At 47.2% G+C, this 19,633-nt stretch overlaps 1 protein-coding gene across 2 annotated transcripts in view; it reads left to right on the top strand.

Annotated features, from left to right (window-relative positions):
* LOC115092255 (myoneurin-like) overlaps positions 1–19,633 on the top strand; it is a 109,522-nt gene that overhangs the window by 33,384 nt on the left and 56,505 nt on the right. For both annotated transcript variants that reach the window (XM_029603003.1, XM_029602993.1), the window contains exon 4: positions 10,447–10,616. In XM_029603003.1, the coding sequence (XP_029458863.1) occupies positions 10,447–10,616 (170 nt within the window). The remainder of the gene's footprint in view (positions 1–10,446; positions 10,617–19,633) is intronic.

The following is a 19,633-nucleotide window of genomic DNA, read 5'->3' as shown; positions in this document are numbered from 1 at the left end:
GCATTACCAGCTCCCACCTCCTGGGACTATCTACAGCTCCTGGGGGTGATGGGCTCCACCATCGACATGGTTCCTTGGGCATTTGCGCACCTCCGGCCGCTACAGAGAGCACTCCTATCCCGCTGGAAACCACTCTCGCAGGACTACCAGGTGATACTCCCGCTGCCCCAGTTTGCATGGAGCAGCTTGGACTGGTGGATGGTCCCGGAGAATCTGGCTCGCGGCGTGTCCCTCGAGCTACCAAATTGGGTAGTGGTTACCACCGACGCCAGTCTCGTAGGCTGGGGGGCAGTCTGCGACCGCAGCGCCACGCAGGGGACGTGGTCCGCGGAAGAGTTGGCGTGGTCCATCAATCGTCTGGAGACCAGAGCGGTCAGGCTGGCGCTGCTTCACTTCCTGCCGCTCCTTCGGAATCGGGAAGTCAGAATCCTGTCGGACAACGCGACCACGGTGGCCTACATCAACCGACAGGGAGGCACCCGCAGTCCGCAGGTCGCGCTCGAGGCGGCGATGTTGATGCAGTGGGCGGAACGGCACCTGGCCCGTCTGGCGGCCTCGCACATAGCGGGCGTGGACAACGTCCAGGCGGATTTCCTCAGTCGCCAGCTCCTGGATCCCGGAGAGTGGGCCCTCTCCGACGAGGCCATGCAGCTCATCGTTCGGCGGTGGGGTCCCCCCCACCTGGATCTTATGGCATCCGCTCAAAACACCAAGGCGCCTCGTTTCTTCAGTCGCCGGAGAGAACGGGGGGCGGAGGACGTCGATGCTCTCGCGCTCCCGTGGCCGGCCGATCTGCTTCTATACGCGTTCCCCCCGTGGCCGCTGGTGGGAAGGCTACTACGACGGATAGAGGCTCATCGGGGGACCGTCATCTTCGTCGCGCCAGAGTGGCCGAGACGACCTTGGTTTGCGGACCTCCTTCACCTAGTAATCGAAGGACCCATCCGGCTGGGACATCTTCCCCGCCTCCTCCACCAGGGCCCAGTATTTTTCGACCAGGCAGAACTCTTCTGTCTTGTGGCCTGGCTTTTGAGAGGCGTCGCCTCCGACGACGGGGATACCCGGAGGCGGTAGTGTCCACGCTGCTGCGCTCCCGAAAGACCTCGACGTCGGTGGCCTATGTGCGGGTCTGGAAGGTGTTCGAGCTGTGGTGTACCGGCCTGAACACAAGACCCTCGGAGGCGTCGGTCTCTCAGATCCTCCAGTTCCTACAAGAAGGGGTGGACAAGGGGCTCGCTTACAACTCACTTCGGGTTCAAGTGGCCGCTCTTGGCTCCCTCCTGCGCGACGGAGGATCTCTGTGGCGACACCCGGACATCGCCCGTTTTCTCAAGGGGGTCAAACATTTGCGGCCTCCACTGCGGGATCCTTGTCCCTCTTGGAGTCTCAATCTAGTACTGCGTTCCATGTCAGGACCTCCGTTTGAACCGCTGCGGAATGCAACAATCAAGGATCTCACCCTCAAGGCGGTGTTCCTGGTGGCCATCTGCTCCGCACGGCGTATTTTGGAGCTGCAGGCCCTGTCGTGTAGAGAACCTTATCTTCGGTTCTCCGATTCGGGAGTCTCACTTCGCACCGTCCCCTCCTTCCTTCCGAAGGTGGTGTCCACTTTCCATGTGAATCAGACGGTGGAACTTCCATCGTTCTCTTCTTCGGAGCCGCGGTCTCTTCGTCTCCTTGACGTCAAGCGCACTCTGAGGCTCTACCTGGAGGCTACGAATGATTTCCGGACTTCGGACCATCTCTTCGTCCTTTGGTCCGGTCCCCGGAAGGGATCTCAGGCCTCGAAGACGACCATTGCCAGATGGCTGAAGGCCGGCATTGCTGCCTCCTATATTGGGGTGGGGCGGACTCCCCCACCCGGCATCGTAGCACATTCCACACGCTCTCAGGCGGCCTCCTGGGCTGAGAGCCGCTCGGTATCTTCGCAAGAAATATGTAGAGCGGCCACCTGGAAGTCGTTGCACACGTTCTCGAGACACTACAGACTACATCTCGCCTCATCCGTCCAGGGACACTTTGGCGAACAGGTCCTCCGAGCAGGCCTCGCAGGATCCCACCCGGGTTAGGGAAGCTTGGGTACATCCCACTGTCTGGACTGATCCAGGTACGTACAGGGAAAAGAAAATTATTACTTACCTGCTAATTTTCGTTCCTGTAGTACCATGGATCAGTCCAGACGCCCACCGCATTTGGGTCCTAGGTCCTATTCCTGCTCGGCTGTATGTGGCTGCTGATTCTGTTCAACTGTGTCTCCCGTTACAGTAGTGTCCCTACTGCTGCTGTTTGTGTTTCACGTGTTTCCAGTTTTTATCACTGTTCTTTTCATCGTTCTCTTGGAGGTTGACACGCTATGTTCATGCCCGACCACTCGTTGGTGGGTCGGTTTCAGTCTCCTACGTTAACATTCAGCGGCTTATTGTTGCCGTTTTGTTTTAACTTGATCCAAGCAGGGGGTTTCTGTTTACTCGGGCTTTGATATACTCGATACTGAACTCCTGCAGAGGGGGTAGTAGTACTTAAGGTGACGCCCCCTCGAAGCTTTGGGCTGACTCCATCTGCTGGATTGGGGACATAACCCACTGTCTGGACTGATCCATGGTACTACAGGAACGAAAATTAGCAGGTAAGTAATAATTTTCTTATCAAGTTAAAAAGGTATATTCTATATCAGAGGACTCCAGTACCCCTGTTGTCATTAGAAGCAAGAGGAAAACCTTGCAACTGAAACCTGTTTTTCCCTTGGCTTCGGTTAACACACATTCATAGAACCCTCTATATTGCACAGAAGTTAATCCACAGTACCAGACACTGGAACAAGAAAAGCAGTTTCACTCAGCGACTAAGACACTTGTTTTGACTTTCTGAAAGCAATATCTCTTTGCAGAAGTTAGTGGGGGAGAAATATTACGATCAAGTTGAAAGAGAAAAGTATTATCCTTTAGTTCCAGAGGTACCTGTTTTTGATTCTTGTGTTTCTGCTTCTTCTAACACCAAGCTTACACTTGATTCTATCATGCTAATTGTTACACATGTCATCTGTATTTCATCTCCAGCTAAGGCTAATTTACCTTTGAAATCCATCTCTGAAAGGGAGGATTCTGCATCACCCAAATCTGCTGCCTCTGTGACTTCCATTGACTTGATAGAAATTGACAGCTTTTCTTAGAGCCCTGAACCTACACCTGCAGGTGATCCTGCTCTAATTAAAGCTGAGTTTGTGGATGATGCCCTAAAGACCGTCTTGGTAGTAGAGACCACTCCCAGCTCCGATTCTGTAGCAGTATCTCAACCAGCCAGGAGAATCTAACCTTAAAACAGACTTCATCAGTAAACAGAATCCAGTGATATACTCCATATCAGATCCTCTACCTCACTCACCTGCAAGGAAATCTTTACCTGGAAAAGATCTGGTATTCAGTATCCAGACTCTGCCTTTATCTCCTGAAGAGAAATCTAACCATGTTCTAATCTAGCCTCTAGTTTTGTTCCAGATCCTGCTATGAACAATCTGCTCTAGATGTGAATGCTACCATAGTGGCTCTAGTCTTGCTGCTCTGGGAGGAGCTCAGTCCAGTCTTGCCAATTCAGGTGGAGCCCAAGAAAGCCATATCACTCCGAGAGGAGCCAAAGTCTGCCATACCAGTCTTTCCGCTCCAGGAGAATCTCAGTCCAGCCTTGCCACTCCAGGACAAGTGCCAGATGTGCTGCTCCAGGAGGAGCTTCAGGCTGCTGTGCTGCTCTGGGAGAAACCTAAATCTGCCTTGCTGCTCCAGGAGGAGAACCCATCAGTCCTACAACTTTGCCTCTGAGGGATCCCAGTCTTGCAGCCTTTCCTTTAAGAGACTTTAGTCCACCAACTTTGCTCCTAAAAACCCCAGACCCAGGTGTTCTCAATGGACCTTCAGACCCAGTCTCCTATGACTCCTAGTGCCCAGTTCCACCCTGGCTATTCCCCAATGCCCAAGATCCTCCTGCCTGGTGGGACCCAGAGAGAGGGGGGCTTGAGAAGGTCCAGTCTGCTATGCAGCCTCCCTGCCACCAGAGATCCCTATAGAGCTACACCTGCTTTCGCTCCAGCCATAGTCTCCATGGGCTCATGACTCAGCAGGGCTTGGCCTATTTAGTCCTGCCTCTTGCAATACCTGATGCCTTGTCATCGAGTCTGCTTGGCCCCCTGCTTGGCTCTGTTTTACCTTGTCTCACTCTGTGGCCTCTGAGACTTGCAGCTCTGCCTTGCCTAGCCCTCTGGCCCCCAGGTCTTCTAGCTTTGTCTTGCCTAGTCCTGTGGCCTCTGAGCCTTCTAGCTCTGCCATTTCTACTCTGTGGCTTTTGGGCCTCCTAGTATCTCCCTGTTAGGCCTCCAGGCTTTATGCTTAGTGGCCTGTGGCCTTCTGAACCATTGCCTTCAGGCCTCTGTGTTCCTTATTCTGTTCTGTCTTGTCCCTATCTTGTCCTTCTCTGGCCTAGTCCTGTCTCTGGTATCCGTTCCCTATACTGCTAGTGCCTTGCCTTGACCCAGTCTGCCCAGCCTAGTTCCACTTGTGCCCTGCCCTTTTATCCAGTCTTGCCTTGCCTCTAGCCTGTGTCTCCAAGTTCCAGCTTGCACCTTGATTCCAGCCTCAGCCTAAGTCCTACCAGCTGCCAGAACCCAAGAGCTCAACCTGCAGGGGAGGCGACTGGCCCAGGTGGAAAAATCTTCTCTGCCTTTCCTTGAAGTCTTGAGCTGGCCCTGTGGGGTTTCCCCAGGCCGAGCTGGATCCTCAGTTGTGTCACAGATATATTTATTTTGATAAAGAAAAAGATTGGACATCTTTTAAAAAATATGTGGCTTGTGTCTTCAGCACATGGTAGGGGAAGAACTCAGTTGGTCAGTCACATACACATCCCTCTGAGGATCTGGGAGAAGTGTCAAAGGGATCGTTGATTAATGAACGCTACCCCATATCCATGACAGAGTAGGATGTGGCAGGTTGTGAAACCTTCAGGTATCTGCATGTCCTGGGCAGATACATTTACAGGAATCTGCCCACTGCAGTGCTTACATTGTATCAAATCAAAACATTGCTTTCAGCCATTCCAGCTCCTTGTCTTAATAGATGTAGAAGCAGCCGCATAACTTAAGAACGGCAGAAAACTGGGTCAGGCTTGTGATGGAGCAGTATAAAAATGATGTGAACAAAGAGATATAATAACAAAAAATCTAGAGCACATAATTATGTATTTTTTTCATATTTTGGACAATCATTTTTATTAACAAGTGTTACAAATCTGCAACCTAGTTGAGTTCAGGCATGCAGGATTTTATAGATATAGGATTGTAAATGTTACATCTGGCTACTCAAAATATCAAACCCTGGCATATAGATTTGGAAGAGGTTATTAGTGTTCTCCGAGGACTAGCAGGATGGTAGTCCTCGCACATGGGTGACATCGGATGTAGCCCAGCATGGAACATTCATGTCAAAGTTTCTAGAATTTTTACGGAGTCTCATTGAGCATGCTCAGCATGCATTATACCATGTGTCCATGCAAGATTCCCTTCAGTCTCTTCCGCGGAACCTGTCATTTCACTGTCTTAACTTTTTGGCCTTCTGCCCCTAATTTTGGAAAACTTTGTTTCACAAGATTTTTCTTCACTGCTTTGCAAGGTCAACATGGGGTCCCGCCCGGTTCTCCCTTTAGAGTCCTAGATAGGGTTTTCGGTGGTTATTGGTAAGTTTCTTTTTGCTTCGATACCCCCCGAACGGTGGTGCATTCAGTGCCTGCCAGCCATCGATTTTGACATTGTGTCCTTTATTTCAAACCGACATGTCCACCTCGGGATTTAAGCGATGCCGTCAGTGCATGAGGACCATGATTATCGCGGACCCTTGGGGCATCGCATGATGTCTGAGATTGCAGTAGGTATGCCCAGATGACTCCCAAAGGACATTAGATCTGGCTCAATAAGATGGAGTGCCTCTTTGGGCTAGAGAAGTCTGAGCCATCGGCATTTGAGGTATTAACATCAAGGGACCTCAGAGCTCCACTGATGGACACTGAGCCATCGACATCAGTGGGGCCATTGGTTCTGTCACTTGGAAGGGATGCTGGAGACCTGCCATCGTCAGGCTCCTCCAAGTCCAGGATATCCGGTTCCTCTTCATCGATCTCTGCACCGGGAAAGGACCATGTTGAGCATTGAGGGAAACCAAAGAAGCATCGGCATCAGGGCCCATCATTGCACGATGCCAGACACAGGGATGCACCAGCTCAGGTTGTGATGCCCTTGAAGTGATGCCACAGTGAGAAGAGCTAGTCCTCCATAAGTGCTAGGGATGCACCATGGTCTCCATCAGCAGCCACTGATCCTCCTCTTGGTTCAGAAGAGGATCTGGTCACATCTCCTCCATCCCAACCTGTCTTGGCATTGGTGATATTTGAGGAGGAACTTGAGAGGCATGTGCAGCTGGCCACCAAGAAGGCGATATGAAGTAATGATACTGTGGCACTGGCACCATTGCTCCTCAAGCTGCTGCTAAAATCTCTGCAAGAGCTCATCAGTGTGCTACCGACCTAGCCGGCATCAGTTCATAGGACAGTGTTGTTGCACTGTGGTGCACCACCGTCTGCCCCTGCCAATTCGGTCATCATTGCAGGTTCCTCAGAGGAGGAAGCTCCCCCCAGACTGGCAAAGGCATCAGAGCCTGTCTGTCCCCACCCACTTCCATCGGTATCTGCACCGCTGGGCAAGGCTGTGTGGTTGATGACAGTGGGGTTGACTCATCAGTGGCCTCCAACAATGCTTCTGATCATCTCCCCTCAGATCAATCTCCTCAAGAGGAGTGAAGGAAGTCCCTGCCAGAGGACCTCTCCTTCACAGGATTTGTCAGGTTGATAGCGGAGGCCATCCCATTTCAGTTGATGACTAAAAAGGATACCAGGCATAAAATGATCAATATCCTCCAGTTTGTGTAGCCTCCCAAGGAAATCGTAGCAGTCCCAGTACACGAGATTCATTTGGAGTTACTGTTGATGTGAGAACAACCCCTAACAGTGCTTCCAGTGAATAAGAAGGCAGACACTGTATATTGCGTCTAGAATGCTTTCGAATTTGACAGGCGTCAGATGGTAATAAATCCTCTCTCAAGAAAGCCAAGCATTGTTGGACCCATTCCTCGGCACCCTGGGGAAGGATCACAGAGCGATGGATGCCCTTGGGAGAAAGGTGTTCCAGGGGCTATGCTTATTGCCCGCATAGCTACCTACTAGTTGTATCTGAGCTAGTATACGTGGGACATCTGGAAGCAAGTGCAGGATGTTGCTGAGCAGTTGCCTCAGCAGCAGCGAGACACACTCCTGTCACTGGAATGCAGAAAATACATGGCTGTGAGCCTTGGATCTACAACCAGAGATGCAGGAGTGACTCGCTGACATGCCATGCACTGGAGAGAATCTCTTCTGAGACAGGGTTTAGGATGTGGTGGCCCAAATCTGGGACCACCATGCAATCCTTTAGCAACTCTCTGCCAGCACTCCTGATCTGTCGTCCTCATCTAGGAGGATATCAGGGCCAAGGAAGTCCTTCTTCCACCCAAGGAAATACTATCCTCCGCCCTCTCGCTTACGCCAATAACACTAGAGTTTTTGTAACCATCTCAGGCAGAAAAGAGCCCCGAAACCCCAGTCAGCTTCAGGGATGGGGTTTTGACTGGATCATAGGGAGAATAGCCCAGTTGCCCATACCCAGGGCAATGCAGGGGAAGACTGCAGTTCTTCGTGAACCAGTGGCCCAATGTAACCTCAGACCAGTGGGTTCTGTCCATTGTCTATCAAGGGTACCAATTGAACCTAAGGATTTCCCCGCCAAATTGCCTCCTGAATCCGTTTTGGGGCCCAATAGCACATCAGGAGGTACTACTAATAGAGCTCTCCTTCCTCTTAACAACCAGAGCAGTTGAACCCATTTCACAAGGGCAAAGCGGCTGGGGATTTTACTCCAGGTACTTCCTGATACCAAAGAAAACAGGAGGACTCTGTCCCAACCTAGTCCTAAGGGCCTTGAACAAATTCATCAAAAAAGTAAAGTTCAAGATGTATTCTTTGGGCACCTTGATCCCCCCCCTTTCTGCAAAAAGGGGACTGGCTGTGCTCCCTCGATCAGAAGGACATCTACACTCACACTGAGATCTTCCCAACTCACCAGAAGTATCTCCTATTTGTGGTGGGAAAACAGCATTTACAGTATCGCATGCTGCCGTTTGGGCTTATGTCAACCCCACATGTCTTTATGAAATACCTAGCCATGGCAGCGGCACACCTTCAGGGAATGGGAGTTCATGTTTTCCCATATCTGGATTATTGGCTGGTTAAGAGTTCCTCTTGGGCGGGGGCCGACAGGTCCATACGTTTGACCATCCAGGTGTTGAAGACACTAGGGTTTGTCATCAACTAACCCAAGTCCCATCTCAGCCTGTAACATCAATTGGACTTTATTGGAGTCCTACTAGACATGGCTCAGGCCAAGGTCTTCTTGGCTTGACAAAGAGCCATCAACCTAATGACACCATGGCAGAGATTCAACAGAGCCAATAGGTTTCAACTTGGCATATATTGAGGATGTTGGGCCATATGGCACATCTATACATGCAAAAGGTCCAATGAATTCTGAGGTCGCAGTGGCACCAGGCCATGCAGAACCTCCAGGCTTGCATCCGAGTCACCTCACCACTCTGGGACTCTTTGTCCTGGTGGCAGGTAATTTCAAATCTGGAACAGGGCATCTCCTTTCAAAGTCCTCCTACCCAAATTGTCCTTACAAAACCTGCCCACCATCCCACAGTGTTGGGTTTCCACTATGTGGGTTTCTTCTCCTTTTTTATTTTTATCCTTGAATTCTACATTATAAGACTGAAGGGGACCCCGCATGGATGTATGGTAATGCATGCTGAGCATGCTTACAGAGGCTCAGTCAAAATTCTAGAAACATTGACAAAAAGTTTCTGTGCTGGGCTCCATCCGATGATGTCATGCGTGTGAGGACTAACATCCTGCTGCCCTCTAAGAACACCTGTTACAGGTAAGCAACTCTGCTCTCTAGGACATGTACTTTGTTCGGTTGCATTGTATGGGGAGGAGGCTCAGCAATAGCACACCATATTCATAAATGAAACTGAGATAAGCTTCACATCTTTTAGCCATCATCCTGCACAGCACTTCTGTGGGCAATTTATTGCCTGGTTGCTAAACTGAATGGCAGTTCATGGGGCTGGAGTGAGAGAAAAGGTTTCAGGCCAAAAACGGTTAATGTGCAACAAGCCAAGACTATTTTGGAAAGAATTTGTTTCAGATGGAATCAAATTGTGTCCCAAATGCACCCTTTTTGCTTGCAAAAGTTGAGTATGCCTTAGTGCAGTGTTTCCCAGCCCACTCCTCGGGACACACTTAACCAGTTAGGTTTTTAGGATTGCCACAATGAATATGCATGAGATAGAATAGCCTGCCCTCTCTCCCACCTGCCTCAGGAACAGCAGAGTTTGCCTTCTCCCCGCCCACAGCCCCCCACCCCACCCCTAGTAGCAGCACAACTACCCAAGGAAATTTCCCAGAGGCTCCTATTTATTGCCTTCTAGCAAAGTTAATCCTAACTCATTGGGCCAAGTCTGAAATACCTAGTCTGCCCCATTGGGAACATAGATTAACACAACAATTCAAATTCGTGTACATTTCAGCAAAATCTCTCTCTACTGCCAAGCAAGAGGCATTGTTGGAAATTTGGCAGGGTTTCATAGACGAATTGCATCCTGTGACAAAGAACACTATTTTGAAATTGTAATTCTGAATAGCTTTCTTCATGATAAGTTGTTGTTAGAGGAGGGTTATGGGGAGCGAAAGGATAGGGTGGGAGAGGGTATAGATTCAGAGTTTACATAGAAATGTCCTGATCTATGTATGTATTTCACCTTTCTGAATTCTCTAAAATTGCGCATCTGGAATTTTTGGTTAACATTGTTTCATTTTTGTAAATCTTTATTCTAATAAAATCCAATAAACAGATTATTTTTTTTAAAAGTGATAGTTCTAGTTTAGCCACATGAAAAGGGAACACTGTTATGGCTTTCTAACCGAAATCCTTTTGAGAGCCCCTGAACTCAAGAATCTTCCTCCTCCGATTTGTTAATGAAGTGTGATAGCACTGATCTGCTATAAGCAAACCTCAGTGTTCTTTTTAAATCCTTTTTCCTAGTGGCAATTGATGGGGAGAAACATTTAGGAAAATAAGTATGTATTGAATATTTACATATATTATCTAGTAATGAGGAACAACTTTGCTAAGTGTGGAATTGAGTTATTTGGGTTTTTTGACCCCTTGAGAATATAACCCATTATACGCAAATGGGTACATCTGTATGATACTCATTTTAAGTGGAAGCCTGATTTTAAACTTACTACATATCATTCTAGCTGTCAGCTATCCCTACATCAATCCAGTCATCATGCCAATAAATTCTATCAATGCGACCAGTGTGGGAAACAGCTGAGCTCTCTCAAGAAGCTTCGAGACCATGTAGCTTATCACTCGGATGCTAGACCACACCAGTGTCGCCTCTGTGACAAAGCATACAAGGTGAAAAGTAAGTACAATGCCCCTGAAATTGTCTTTTGTAAACTATACTACTACTTCTCCACTTGCCCATAGACATGAGATACAGAACAATGTATGTTTGCAAAGCTGGAGAATAGGAAACATGACAAGTTTTAGCCTTGTTTCTTATAGGGAAGTTGGCCTGGTATGTTCATCATGTCTCTCTGTCTGTCATCATCATCATCGTTTATTTACTACATGCTCTTCTAGCAAGTGAGCTCAAAGCAAGTTACAAAACAAAGCCTGGAGGCCAACTTATCAACTTACATAAAACCAAAGCAAGAAATTACAAGAGTGCAGGAGAACCAAAATCAATAACAATAGTGACATGGAATAAAACAGAACTTTTGTAATGGGGAGCCAGAGATCTATGTTCATGGCCAAAGGCTTCCACAAATAACCAAGTTTTCAATTTTTTTGGAATGTCAGAGGAGGTCTAGTGTCAGCCTGATATCCAGTGGCAAGGAGTAGCCATTTATTCTATTTCACTTAAATCTGTACTTGCCTGGAATCATTGGAGATCCGTGCTGTGAATGAGAGCTGGTCACTTGATCGTGACGTCACTGGGGTGAGTCGCAGGCGTGCCCAAATAAAAAGAGGCACCCACACCTAAGGGCCTGCCCCTTGGGGTGCCCCTTAGTGGGACCTTGGAGTTTGGACCTCGGTCTATATATTTTTTGTGATGTGTCAATAGTGAGTCGTCTCCTTTTTCGTGGTTTCTGTGTTTTTAGTTTATATTCAGTATGATTCCCATTGTACAGGGAGGGGTCGTTATTTGGGTCTGAAGAAAAAAATTATGACTCAGACAACTAGGGTGATTACTTACCCCAAGGTGCTCAATTCAGTTACTTTATTCTCAAAGACCTCTGATGCTTTTTGTTGTCCTAATATTGGATATGTCAATGTAAGATCAATTTAGAAAAAACATGATATTGTTAGGGATTGTTTGTTTTCCATGCACTTGACATTTTTTGTCTTGTTGAATCATGGCATTATAAGCATGACACTGTTTTGTTGAATAGCGCTTGTCCTGAAGGTTATGACTATGTAGAACAATCGAGAGGAAGTGAGAAAGTTGGTGGGATTGTAATATTTTTTAAAGCTATACATGACATAAAAAAGCTACCTCTGGAGAATTAATCCCCAATTGAGGCTGTTTTGATAAAATTCCATGAGTGGTTCCATCTGCATAGTCTATTTTCCCCCAGGATACAAAACAGATGACCTGTGTCTTCTTAATGATTTAGTTAATATCCTTGTGTCGAAGTATAAAAATATTATTATCCCAGGACAAGCAGGATGGTAGTCCTCACATATGGGTGATGTCACCGGTTGGAGCCCTATCACGGAAAACTTTCTGTCAAAGTTTCTGGAAACTTTTAACTGGCACAGAGAGCCTACTGAGCATGCCCAGCGTGCCATTATCCCTCGAGCCACAGGGGTCTCCCTTCAGTCTCTTCTTTTCCGCGCTGCAGTTTGCCTCGCGGTTAGGAGCTCTGTGTGATTCCTCACACAATTTTCCTCACGGAAAAATATTAACAATTCCTCAGAAAAATATCCCCTCATAGGGGTCTCCCATTTAAATTCATTTTTCTCCGATTCAGTGAGTAAAATACTTAGTTTTGCGGTCAATACCGTTCTCACCGTCCCACAGGCCGTCAACGGCTGTCAGGCCTCAACCTTTTATCATCATGGCAACTGGGTTTAGAAAGTACCCTAGCACTATGTCGATAACCGACCCCCATGATGAGTGCGTCTTATGCCTTGGCGCTACACACGACGTCTCCTCTTGTCCTAAATGTGCCGACATGACAGCGAAAGGTAGGGGGGCTCGCCTGGAAAAAATGGAAACTGTTTAAATTACAGTTAATTCCATCGACATCTACACAATCTTCACCGGCGGGGGTATCCAAAAAAGTGATAATAAAAACCTGCCGAGTACATGAAGGCAGTGGTGACCACCTATCTCCGACACCATCAAAGTCATCGACAAAATCTACCTCAGCGCTGGGGAAAGACCGGGCCGAGCACCATGAAAAACATCAACACCAGCACTGAAGGGAATCCATGCCTGATGCCAGCACTGATACCGGAGCGGCTTCAATGGCCATCGAGCTGCTTGTGAAAAAGACAAGGTTAGAGGAGCAGATTCTGCCCTCTACACCAGAACATCCAAGGCAACCCCCACCGATATCGGTGCCGGGTACTGAGTCCCCACAGGGACCTGTGGAGGAGCCAGTTCCGCCGAGTCTGCCACCCCCTATAGCTGCTCTGTCTTCATCAGTTATAAGGGAGGAACTGGACGGTTTTATCCACCAGGCAGTAATCAATGCTCTCCGGGAACTACAACCACCGGTGCCGGCCCCCATACCAGCACCGATGCTGGAGCAATCGATGTTCGCACCATTACTTACCAAACTAGATACATTGATCGGTGCCCTACCGACACAACCTGGGCCACTGATGCCGAAGGAACCGACACAGCCTCCAAAAGATCCGATACCTATTCCCGGGTCGTCGGATGAAGAAGGCACCAACTCTGATCCACAGTCACCGATGCCAAGACCATCAGGACTCTTGGGACCGAGACGTCTGTGTTTTTCCTCGGTGCCATCGGTGCCACAACCGTTACCATCGATGCCACTGAAGCATCAACCAAAACCATCAAAGGATCCATCAATGACTTCACGTCCTTCAATGCCATTCTTCATTCCTCCTTCAAGTTCTCAACCACACACCTTTTCAGATACCTGGGAAGATGTAGATACTGATTCTTCTACCGAAGATATTTTGTCAGAACCCTCTCCACCAGAGGAAAGGAGAAAGTCACCACCTGAAGACCTCTCCTTTTCAAGTTTCATAAGGGAAATGTTAGAAACAATCCCTTTTCAACTAGTAGCAGAGGAAGATACAAGACATAGGACATTGGAGGTACTCCAATTTATTGATGCTCCAAAAGAAATAGTGGCTATCCCAGTACACGAAGTACTGGTAGACCTGCAGCATCAACTTTGGGAACATCCCTGCTCTGTTCCTCCAGTGAACAGAAGAACAGATGCTAATTATTTGGTTCAGCATATACCCGGTTTCCAAAAACATCAACTCCCACATCAGTCTGGTGTGGTAGAGTCAGCACAAAAGAAATCAAGGAGGCTTCGTCCACATTTGTCAACACCTCCTGGCAAAGAGCAAAAGTTTCTGAACAATTTAGGTCGCAAAATGTTTCAGGGCTCCATGCTCATGTCAAGAATTGCCTCATATCAGCTGTACATGATGCATTACCAAAGAAACCTGTGGAAACAGGTTCACGAAGTAGCAGAAACTCTTCCACAACAACATCAGGACACCCTCAATACCGTCATACATAAAGGCCTTGAGGCTGGGAAGCATGAGGTACATGCGGCCTACGATTCATTCGAAACAGCCTCCAGAATGTCAGCAATAGGCATCAGTCCTCAGGCCTGAGGTCCAAGATAGACTGGCTGACTTATCTTGCACTGGCGAAAACTTATTTGGAGATAAAGTGCAAGATGTAGTTGCACAACTTAAAGATCACAATGAAACGCTGCGTCAACTGTTCATAATCACTACAGAAGCACCTTCTTCTGCCAGACGCTCATCTAGAAAAGATACTAAAAAGTCATTCTACCGACCACGCAGGTATTACCCACCTGTTCCTCGTGGAAGAACAACTAGGCCACCTCAAAGAGGACATCCTAGGCAACCAAAAAACATCCAGATCTCAGCCTTCCCCACAAACAGGCCAAGCATCTGGATTTTGAAGAACTCCCAGAGAACAGCAGCCACTCCAGAAATCAAAATCAAAATTTACCAGTAGGAGGCCGGTTCATCATTTGCTACCCAATTGGATAAGCATCACCACACATCAATGGGTACTTTCTATTATAACACAAGGTTACAGTCTAAATTTTCTCACGGTACCCAGAGATTTCCCACCCAACTTACTGTGGGTACGCAAAGATCACACAACTCTTCTAGAGTCAGAATTATCCACCCTCCTGAGATCCAGGGCCATGGAACCTGTTCCCCGACCTCAGCAGGGCAGAGGATTCTACTCCCGCTATTTTCTCATTCCAAAGAAAACAGGAGGCCTCCACCCCATCTTAGACCTCCGCAATCTCAACAAACTTCTACGTAAACAAAAATTCAGAATGGTGTCCTTGGGCACCATGTGTCCCCTTTTACAAACAGGAGATTGGCTCTGTCTCTGGATCTTCAAGACACGCTCACATTCCAATATTCCCATCTCACCGCAAGTACTTGCGTTTCCTAGTGGGAAATCAACATTTTCAATACTGGGTCCTGCCTTTCGGACTTGCCTCGGCACCCTGTGTCTTTACAAAGTGCCTAGCAGTAGCTGCGGCCCATCTATGCAAGAAGCACATACACGTCTTTCCTTACCTGGACGACTGGCTCATCAAGAGCCAATCCAAGCAAGGAGCTCTTAACGTTCTCAATCTCACTATCAGTCTGCTTCACTTGTTGGGATTTCTCATCAACTACCAAAAATCCCACCTCACTCCATCTCGCCTCCTACAGTTCATCGGAGCAGAGTTGGATACCATCGTAACAAAGGCCTTCCTGCCCAACAACCACGCAGAAACACTCTCCAGGCTAGCTGCATCTCTGCACACAAAGAAAACTGCTTCAGCCTATCAATTTCTTACACTGCTGGGCCACATGGCTTCCACGGTCCACGTCACTCCTATGGCCAGGTTGGCCATGAGAATAACGCAATGGACTTTGAAATCACAGTGGCTCCAAGCCATTCAACTACTGTCATCTCCAATTCAAATAATCCACTAGTTATGTTTCTCTCTTCTCTGGTGAATGAACATGAACAACTTGCTAACAGGCCTACCCTTCCAGCAACCAGTTCCGCAAGTAACCTTAACCACAAATGCATCCACCTTAGGTTGGGGAGCTCATGTGGACAATTTTCAGACTCAAGGTACTTGGACAAAGCTCAAAGCAACATTTCAAATCAACTTCCTGGAACTTCGAGCTACACGTTATGCTCTTTATGCATTCAAGGACTGCCTTTCACACAAGACTGTTCTAATACAAACAGACAACACAGTTGCCAAGTGGTACTTGAACAAACAAGGAGACACGGGCTCTTATCTCCTCTGCCAAGAAGCCGTGCAGATTTGGGACTGGGCCCTAACACATTCCATGTTTCTCCGGGCCACTTATTTAGCAGGCATATACAACGTAGTTGCAGATCGCCTCAGCCGTCAGTTCCATCCCCACAAGTGGTCCCTGGATCCTGTGGTAACGACCAGAATCTTCCATCGCTGGGGTCAACCAACAATAGACCTCTTTGCATACGAAATGAATCACAAAGTGGACAGATTCTGCTCCCTGCACAAGCAGCGAAACCAGTTAGCCATGGAACCCTTTGCTCGCCCCTGGAACTCAGGCCTTCTATACGCATATCCTCCGATACCGCTGATAGCCAAAACTCTCATGAAACTACAACAGGACAAAGGGTCAATGATACTCATAACCTCATACTGGCCTTGACAAGTGTGGTTTCCCATACTTCTCGACCTCTCGATCAGAGAACCAATTCACCTGGGCACATCACCCACTCTCATACCTCAGAACCAAGGCAAGTTATGCCATCCAAACCTTCAGACCCTATCCCTCACAGCTTGGATGTTGAAAGCTTGATCCTCCTACCACTCAACCTTTCAACTAATGTCTTTCAAGTGCTTGTAGCTTCACGAAAGCCTTCCACACGAAAATCCTATCGTTCTAAGTAGAATAGATTTACCATATGGTGCACACAAACACTTTTTCCTGCCCCACTCCATCTTTATTAGGCTATCTCTGGCACCTTTCAGACTCTGGTCTCCAGACCTTTTCGGTGAGGGTACACCTGAGTGCCATCTCAATGTACCATAAGGGAATAGGGGATACCCCGGTAACAGCGCAACCCCTTGTGAGTAGATTTATGAGGGGTCTACATCCTTATGATTCTCGGCCGGTGCCCTCTTGGGTACAGCAAAGTTTACTGGTAGGCTTGCTTCCTTAAAGACCTCTGCCACTTCAGCTACTAGTTTAATCCTGTGGGAAGAACCCTTGATCGAAAAGAACAGTCCAAAAGGGAAAGTCCACCAGTTCCTGATGTTTTCGGACCTCAGCAAGCTTATGGCTTCCTGCAACTCCTGTTGCTTCTTCAGGGTAACAGAGGCTAGATCAGCGAACACCAATATTTAGTTGTCCTCCCATAGCTGATCAGTTTATTTTCTCGCCACTGCAAAGACCTGTTCTTTCACCACATAACTGTGAAAGCATGTGATAATATCTCTGAGTCTGTTATCAGACCTAGGCCCAAGCGCCCTATGGGCTCGCTCCAGCTTTATTTCAGGTCTCAGCAGATCTTCCGTATCGGTATTATCGGTGTGGGATTTTAGTAACTCCTTGCAAATATCAATCACCACTCCCCTACAGTTCTTGTAGGCAGGAGTCTTTGGCACCCCCCTGAAGTAGAGATTTCATCACTGTGCCCTATTCTCTAAATCTTCAATTTTTTCAGCCAGCATAACCTGATCAAATTGCATCTCCTTCTGTTGCTTGGCAAACCACTTTAAGGACTCAGCCTGCCCCTCCAACCGGGTATCGATGTCATCGATGCGATTCCCCAATGCTGCCATATCTTCTCAATTCCATTATCATAGCTAGAAGTTTCTGAATATGGGTGTTCATGTTACTGTTGAGACTGCTAAACCATTCCTGGACTTCCTCCTGAGATGGAATATCATTCATCCCCGAACTTGCAGCCATTGTAACCGGTAGGGGATCTGTGTCTTCCTCCATGCAGCCTTTCATTGTGGAGTCAATCACATACTCCGACAACTCTGCTGCGTGTTTGCTGAAAGAGAACTGCTTTAAGGCCACTGTTCTTCAGTTGGCTGCCTTCCTCATGATTTTCCTCTCTCAGGATTGACTAATAAAACTGCAGAATATAAACAGATGCCACAATTCAAGGTGGATAATGCCTGAGCGGAACGGGAGCTCCAAATCAGAGGTCCATCTTGTCTGATGACGTTACTTTCTCCTTCTATTTTTATTTTATTATCTGTAAGATTGTAGTTTTATCTTATGTATATTATTATCAGCTATTATCTTTGCACTTAGTTTTAAAAATGTTTTAATTTAAAATTGGTATATCAAAAATAAATATTATCATTGCCTAGCAGTAGTTGAATCTCTATTGTCAGAGCATCTGTGTTTTCTTTATCTGGATGAGTGACTAGTAGTGGGAGCTTTCCAGGGAGTTCTGTCTGCAGAAGACATCCAACTTCTTCACTCACTGGGTTTCATCATACATTTCCAGAAACTGAACCCAATTCCATCTCAGAAAGTCAAGTTCATCAGGGCATGGATAGAATATCTAGAAGAGAGTGTGTGTCTTTCTCCAACAGATCACGTGTGTTGCCTTAGATCCCTGGCTTATCAATTGATTCAGACAAATGAGACAACAGTCAGGGAAGTGTTAGATGTCCTGGGCCACATAGAAGTGACAGTTCATGTGGTTTCTCTAACCCACTTCCACATGCACATCCTACAGGGGGGCCTCTGCACCTAGTGGGAGTAGTTGTTAACTCAGCCCTTGTCAACCCTCGTGAATGTCTCACAGGAAATGAAGAAGGAACTTCACTGGTGGCTGGGCCCAAATGCTTTACAGAATGGAGCTCCCTTTCATCTGCTTCCCCATCAAGTCACATTAGCAACAGATGTGTCCATCAAGGAATGGGAACACACACAGGTCAATTCCAAACCCTGGTACCTTGGTCATCAGTGGAATAACAGTTTCAAATCAATCTGTTAAAGATTTGCACAATCAGACACGCTTTGAGAGCTTTCTTGCATCAACCAGTGTGTGTTATGAGGGCCTGGGAAGTAAATAAATTTGGCATGTGTGTGGGGGGTGTGAGGAGGGTGGTTTTGTATGTGTTGGGAGGCTGTGGGAAGTAAATCAATTTGGCATGTGTGTGGGGGGCGTGAGGAGGTGGTGGGTGTATTTTATCTGTAAAGGAAATAGTTATCTTCCGGCGAAAAAAGTGCGCGAATGTGTTAAAATGGAAGTGAAATTTGGACCTGGACTGGCGAAATGATTAGTGTAGCGTGTGTTAGTGTAAGGTGTAACAGATGGTGCTTACATCCAGCAGATGTCGCTGTTTCCTGGAAAAAATGTTTAAACCTATTGTACCTGTCACAGGTGTGACATATCTGTAATGTAAGTACAGAAGAACCTTCCTGTATGCGAAATGAAGGTTGTGTCCAAATTTGAAAGCAATCTGTTCAGTGGTTTCTGAGATTAGCGATTTTGTCCAAACTATTTAACATTTTTATTTATATAGGTATCAATGGGAATCTCAATAAAGCCAAACCTCCACTCTCTTAAATTGTCAGCATGGACATTGAGTGATCACTACCTTATTCCTGCCCAAGGAAGTTGAAGACATGTCATTATCCACCAGAAAGTCCTCAGCTAGAAGGGCCTACCAATTTTAAATGGAAATGATTTGTATCCTGGTGTCAACAGAGCTCTCTAAACCCCTTTGCATGCAAACTGTGGGAGCTATTTCACTCCTTATTCTTGCTCTTTTCTCCTCTGCTTTCAGTACCTCTTCAGTTAAGGTGCATCTCATTGCCATAGTGGCTTACAAAGTTCAAGTGGAGGGTAAACTGATATCCACTCAACCTATAGTGTCAGAGTTTAGCTTATCACATATGAAATCTCCAGTAGTCAAACCATCAATGCCATGGGATCTTAATGTGGTACTAACACAGCTTATGAAGCCACTCTTTAAATTGTTGGAATCAGCTTCTTTGAAGTTTCTCGCATGAAAAGTGTTATTCCTTGTTACGATCACATGGACTTGGAGAATCAGGAAGCTTCAGGCATTAATGCACTACTCTCCATATATACAATTCTTCTACAATAGGGTGATGTCCTGCATCCATCTCAAA

Source organism: Rhinatrema bivittatum, chromosome 1, assembly GCF_901001135.1.
Source record: "Rhinatrema bivittatum chromosome 1, aRhiBiv1.1, whole genome shotgun sequence".
In the NCBI taxonomy this organism is placed as follows: domain Eukaryota; kingdom Metazoa; phylum Chordata; class Amphibia; order Gymnophiona; family Rhinatrematidae; genus Rhinatrema; species Rhinatrema bivittatum.
This window is presented reverse-complemented; position numbering and strand designations above follow the sequence as displayed.